General features: G+C 45.4%; 1 protein-coding gene across 1 annotated transcript in view; it reads left to right on the top strand.

The window, feature by feature from the left end:
- tbkbp1 (TBK1 binding protein 1) overlaps positions 1–7,169 on the top strand; it is a 61,953-nt gene that overhangs the window by 43,401 nt on the left and 11,383 nt on the right. Inside the window, exons 8-9 of the mRNA XM_080833955.1 lie at positions 1,318–1,520; positions 2,594–2,655. Of these exons, the coding sequence (XP_080690081.1) occupies positions 1,318–1,520; positions 2,594–2,655 (265 nt within the window). The remainder of the gene's footprint in view (positions 1–1,317; positions 1,521–2,593; positions 2,656–7,169) is intronic.

The following is a 7,169-nucleotide window of genomic DNA, read 5'->3' as shown; positions in this document are numbered from 1 at the left end:
AGGGCTTGAAGTAGTTTAAATCATTGAAATGACTCAAGAAACATAATGTGAACTGTAGACACAGACCGTAAAGGCCTGTAGGTATGAGTGAGTGAGCAGTTTAAAATCTTTTACCGGTCAGGGTACATCTTGAGTGAGTTTTGTCTGTAAGTTTTAATAATTGTAATCTATAAATCATAAATGTGAGACAGAGCTTTCATAATCAGCATTCAGTTAGTCGTACAAACCGGAAGAGCTGTATTAATTAGACCTAAGGGTTTAATCAAGGATCAGGAATTATGTTAGTTTTCCCTAATCAAAACAGAGAGATAGTCTGTTCTTATGTCTTAACAGGCATATCCCGCATGTGAAGCAATGGACCTTCCACTCAGAATTGTCTTTTTGTTCTGATTGCCATCCATGGCATATTGGGGACTCATATATCTATTGAGAGTGTCTACAATAGAGTTGATTCTGGTCTAGGATTGCTGATTTAACACATTAACAGCTGCTCTTCAACTCCAATCTCCAATCAAAGAGATGCGCTGTGGCTAGCCTGTCGATCAGAGTGGAAAGTCACTTAAAGGTCAATAAGCATGGCTGAGCCAAAGCTGAGAAAACATCAGACTGACAACGCTGACTTTTTGCAACCTTCATTAAAGCAAACCTTCTTGTACTTTATGAATTATTCACTATTTACCTTTGAATGAAATATTGACATTTCAGAATAATTACACGTTTTGGAAGCCAGATGCATTAATCGAAATATGAAGCCTTCCAACTGCACTGAAAGATGTGACCACTCCATTCAATGGCGGTGCGGTTTGCACCCATAATAGTGGATGATGTGGTGTGGGTAGCACCCTTAACTATGCGTGCTGCATCACTTGCAGCTATCATTTACCCTAGCCACAGGCAGCACAGCTAATGAGGAAAGGCTTGTCAGAATGGTCAGCTGTTCAGCATGGCACTGCAGCCTAAGAGTGATTTCCTGTGTGAGTGTCAGTTTTGTACCCTAATGATGATGCCTATATACCCTTAAAAGGGTCTCCCTGTGGTGAAAGCTTCAGTGGACTAGTGTCCTTTGGGGACAGTGTGTTTATGTGTGTGTTTGTTTGGATGGGTGGGCAGCATGAGTGTAATTGTGTGTGTGTGTGTGTGTGTGTGTGTGTGTGTGTGTGTGTGTGTGTGTGTGTGTGTGTGTGTGTGTGTGCATGTGTATGTATGTATATTTCTCAATCATATGTGAGTCTATGTGTACACACCTGTAAGTGGAAGTATGATTTACTATACAATTTTCCTGTTTCTCTCTCTCTATCTCTCTCTATGTATCTCCAGTGCTGGACTGTCCGGCACTGACCCTGCAGAGTTCCCGTAGTCTGGACACTCTCTCCGACCTGAAGCTGCAGCGCCTCGAGGCTGAGCTGGAGGGGGTGCGGCATGAGGCGAAGGGGGCGTGTCAGCGCGAGACTGAGCTCAAGGCCGAATGTGATCGCATGCAGGAGGAGCTCCGTGAGATGCAAAGCAACCAGAGAGAACGAGTGAGACACACACACACACACACACACCTTTATCCATACACACACACACACACACACACACACACACACACACACACACCTATATCCATACACACACATACAGACCCATACCTACACATACACACATACAGCATGCATATCCTCATATGCATGCACAGCACCCATAAGGGATACATGCACACAGAGACTAATATTTATGCACACACATATCAGTATACGGTACACAAGTATAGACCCATGCCTACACACACAGATACAGTATGCATACCCTCATACACATGCATATGCACATGCAGAGTATGAGGGACACACACACACACACACACACACACACACACACACACACACACATAGAGCTAATATCCTATTGTCCACATACACAGTCTAATACAGGCATATTGAAACACCTCCACACGTACTCACAGAAGTACATTTCAGGCAGCAGCACTCCTGTCGAGTATCAATTTGATGGTGCTCACAGTGCCACAATACAATTATGCTTGGCGGAATGGTAGTGTTCCAGGGAGCTCGTATCAGTATGCTTGTGTACACTGTGTTGCGGTGATACCACAAACCGCCCGAGCCCCGCCACCCCCCCACCCCCAGTGCAATAGAGCTAGTTGCAGCTGCAGAATAATCAAAAAACCAGGTCACATTCCCACATGCTTTGCCTGCTACTCACAAGTGTTTGCATGCTGTCAGCACACGTCAACACATGCGTCAGAGTCAGACGTACAGTCATGGCAGGAATCATCTCTGATTCACCATTACTTGACCTTACTGCTCAGTCACATATGCATAAACACATGAATGTGGGCCTCTGTCTGTTTGGTTCTCTCTCTCTGTCTCTCTCTGTCTCTCTCTCTCATACACACAGAAAGACACATCACTTAAGTCATTAAACACAGTCTCTCCAGATCAAACCAACACACCCCATAAATCCACACTATACGTTATGTTATGAATATTGTTTCCTTATTAGAGCACAAACAAATCTAGATGCTATGCTATGCTATGCTCTGTGTGTGAGGCAGCAGAGCCTGAGCTTGTGTCTGTGCTCTCCTCCTGCACAGGACATGAGCTCCACCTGCGCCCAGTGTGACGTCGAGTGGATCAAGAAGGTCGGAGACGAACAGTGAGTTTGGTCTGTTGATTAAGGAATGTTACGGTAGATCCTCAAAGCGACCTGCGACGAGGTGGCTTTGGTAACCTATCCCGTTCACATGAGCAGTTGTTTAAGACAGCTGCTATCTGAAAATGCAAAATGAAAATGTGGCAGACATTTTCTTCAAGCAAGTGAGGTATGACACTGTCATCACAATCAAATTACTAAGTGAAAGAGAAAACATCAACAGCAAAGTGCCATGAGGAGAGGGAACAAATCCGTTTCATAGGACATCAGAGCCAGGTAAGGAAGAGAAGAGAAGTTTTGACATCGAGTGCATAAGACTTCCCTTTGAATATTGGGCAAAGGTCTTTGCTTGGGATATTCCATGGGGTTTAGGGACCACCAGGCGCGGCTGGTTGGCAGAGTGATGGATTTGTGAGGTGGATTTAAGACCTTGATGACAGCGTTCAGGAAGAAAGGTGCTGTTGACATACACGTAACTACTCTATAGGGGGAACCATCAGAGCTTCAAGTTCATGCAGGCAGTCAACAGAAACCACTTTGGAGAGACTTCTGCACCCCTCCTTAAAGGAGACTCCTACTGGGTGACATGCTCTTGTCCTGTATGATAAATGCTGGGACAGATCAGAGTGTGTGACAATTAGGTCACGTGGAGCGCAAAGCTCTGGAAGAGTTGCGTCACGATGCCATCTGCAGCTCGCGTTTGTAAAGAAATCTACATTACGTCATTCTTCTCCGCCTCTAAACTGGCCAGGTGAAGACACAGTCAGGGCCAAAACAAATGGAGCGTTTCTGGTGCTGCACTCTAATAGAAATACCTTTTAGGCCCAGTTACCATACACTGTCTTTACGTTATGTCCCAAATAAACCAACCGCAACTGTTAATTATCTGTCTCCTGTTGTATTCTTAATGGGCCTCATCTGACTAATGAGATATGTGTTAATGAAGACACAGGGTGTTGACTGATGACATTATCAGATTTTTTGGATTTGCGGTGATGCAGATGGTGCCTTGCACTTTGGCAGCTTGCAACAGCAGAAAGGGGGGGGGGGGGGGGGGGGGAGTGGATGGATCCAGGGAGGGTCTGGCTGCAGGGAGCGCGCCCTGAGCCGAGCGGGGAGCGCCAAGCGGGCCTGCCGACAGCGCTCAGCTAGCAGAGTGATGGGTGTCAGATACAGATGGGACTCAGGCTCTACAGGGGCTGCCATGTGGTTGGCTTTGATCTGAGGCATAAGTCATTGACAGGGAAGAACACATAGATAGGCACCGTTATCAAAGTCAGGCACTCTGGAGAACCCAGTCAATTGGACATGAATAAAATAAATCTGCTGCTGGAGGAGAGCGTGAGTGGTGACTGAAGTCGGTGGGAGCTTTGTCCAACTTGTCAATGAAATTGCTCTGTGCTTAGTCTGAGACTGTAGAGATTGATGAATCGATGAATCCAGTGTGTCTCCTTGGGCCGCTCCACATTAATGAGCTAATTAGATTACCTCTTTATGAAATCAATGTTCCACCAGAAAATTCACAAATTCATAAAGACGCTCCCATGTTTTTTATTGAAACCATTCAACAACTTGACTTTGGGCATGATATATTAATGATCCCCATAAATTAAAAGGCATGCAGTCCACACCATCAAGGCTTTCAGAACTGCTTTAAGATTTCCTCTTCACCATCGAGGAGAAATCAACAAGTATTGACCAGAAAGCAGCCATGAAAACACAAGCAGAGCAACCAGAAGCTCTTGACTGGAGAGGTGTTATGTAGCTTCCCCTCATCAGAGTCATGTCCATATTTGTCACCGAGGTCACATGTAGTCATCTGAAGGATTCCAGCGAACCGTCTCTGGGTGATTGATGGAGCGAGAGTGTGTTTACCCAGTTGGATTCGATTTAGCTGACATTTAAGGCACGGAGCCCATTGTTCGTCCTCCTAATAATTACTCACAGAGGAAGGCAACTGGCACGACTCGATCGACTCTGTATTTGTTATTGACATCATATTTTATCATTAAAGTCAAGCAAATGCTGGAATACAAATCCCCATAATAAAAACAACTACCGCACTGTCAGACCTTGGCTTGCTAATAAATCCATTAGATGTGACTGCACAGCACGCGCCAGAGACCTAGGGTCACCCAGGGTGACTGAGAAGTAAACCAGATGCATTTGCCATGGGATGGGTACATGTGGCCTTACTCTGTGGCCAACTGGGGCATGTCTATCAATTCAATTCAATTAAAATGGCTTTATCTGTCATCTGGTCAATCGGGTCGAAAAATAATGTGTTTCAGAGTTTCTCTGTGTGTAAACTTGGCTGGGGAATGGAAGTAGGACTAATGAATTTGCAAATATTTGTCGTAATCAGGAGTGTATGTGTGGGAGTGTGTAGTTGTGGCTATAGCTGTAGCTGAGAGTTTTGTCACTGTTTCAAACACCGGCACACTTTGTGAGAACACAGTGTTTTTTAACATACTGTCATCTTGAGAAATCACCATTTTCACTTACATTTTCTACAATGAATCAACATGGTCTCATTCCTTCCCCAGGTAGACGAAAAACAGTAGTGAGAATTTCACAGTTAAAAAGACCATGTTCGCATGAACATTGTGACTGAATGTGACATACTGAGAGAGAGAAAGAGAACGAGAAATAGTCCTTTCCACATTGATGTGCAAGAGTGTGTGTAAATATGTTTGTGTGTGTGTGTGTATTTGTAGTTAGACTTTGTACATGAGTGCATGGAGTATATGTATAAAGAGGATATAGTATATGTGTGTCTATATCAGTAGATGGTGAAACATACAGATATGTGTATATATATATGACCAATAGGGGGCAGTGTCTGATCAGGCGAGCAGGCTGGAGTCTGCTGGAGAGACCTGTGCTTTCTCCCTAACCAATACCCTAACCTGAAGCCCCACTGGAGCACGCGGGGCACCCTCTCTACTGCAGCCGCGATTCTGCTCCCCTCCTGTCCCATCCCCTCCCCTCACCAGCTCACCACACTCTCAGGTGGCCGTGTGGAGGCTCAGACACACACACACACACACACACACACACACACACACACACACACACACACACACACACACACACAAACATACACACACACACACAAACACACACACACACAAACGCAGACATTGTAGGCGCACGCACAGTCACAAACACGCGCCCCTACTACTTTCCAATCCGTAGCCCTCCACTCCGCTCCCCTTACCGCACACAATACACACTAGACCACCACCCAACCACCTCCAGCCTCCACTACCCCTCCACTCTCTCCTTCTGACTGAGCTTCCTGTCAGGTGGCTTGCCTCAGATTCTTGTAAGTGGGGCTGTTGAATAGAAATGACCATATTGCACAGAGTGGAAAGACGTCTTCTCACTTTCACCTTTCACCTGGTGGCAAGTCTGAGTTGGCATTCGCTTGTTTTTGAAGACAATTGTACGGGGGATGTTCTGTTCATTTTTCCTTTTCTTTTGATTTCACAGAAGTCAGAAGATCAATTTGACTCCATCAAAATAACCAATTTTGTAAACACCAAAACTGCACATAGTTTTCTTACCACTTCAGAATCTCCATATTACATTTTGTGTAACTATACTAAGTATGTATAGTATGTTGTTATAGTAACATAATTGAAAGATCATAATGATTGAAAGAAACTGATCTAGATATTTTACTCTAAAACTGCAACAGCTATGCTGAGGGTTGTTACAGTTCATTTTGATGCATTTTGCATTGAATTTTTTTTTAAACTGGGCATTCATCCATTTTACCCAGGAACGTGTCAGTAAGAGATTGGGTGCGTATTGTGCAGCATATGTGCTTATTTCAGTTGTTCCTAAAAGAAATCCCCACCATCTGTAGCGTGTTATTTCTTATGTTCTGAACATTTCTGAGCTGATGAAAAGCTCAAATGTGTTTGTCCAGAGCATGGCTTAAGTGTTTGGGTACCGTGAGCAGCACCAGCAGGTGTGCTGGTGGACCACGCTAGTGCCGGTGTGCCCATGGTCAGTGCCAGAGCAGGTGTGCTGGTGGACCACGCTAGTGCCGGTGTGCCCATGGTCAGTGCCAGAGCAGGTGTGCTGGTGGACCATGCTAGTGCCGGTGTGCCCATGGTCAGTGCCAGAGCAGGTGTGCTGGTGGACCATGCTAGTGCCGGTGTGCCCATGGTCAGTGCCAGAGCAGGTGTGCTGGTGGACCACGCTAGTGCCGGTGTGCCCATGGTCAGTGCCAGGCTCCGTACGAGAGCAGAGGTTCTCCCTCCCAGGATCTGCTGATGCTGGTGGAATGTGCCTCTGTGCATCTCCACACTCCACCACACTCACCTCAATCAGCACACTTTGCACTGAGGAAAATATTGCTGAGCATACAAACAGTTGCACACACACACACACACACACACGCACACACACTGTGAAGTGAAAGTTACGCACACATGCAAGCACAAATGTTTACACACATACTCCAATGTCATCTTTGAAATTCTGATAAGTGGATCTAATTTTAC

This window comes from Sprattus sprattus (assembly GCF_963457725.1).
Source record: "Sprattus sprattus genome assembly, chromosome: 3".
NCBI classification, from domain to species: Eukaryota; Metazoa; Chordata; class Actinopteri; order Clupeiformes; family Clupeidae; genus Sprattus; species Sprattus sprattus.
The sequence above is the reverse complement of the archived record's forward strand: the minus strand, read 5'-3'. Positions and strand labels throughout refer to the sequence as shown.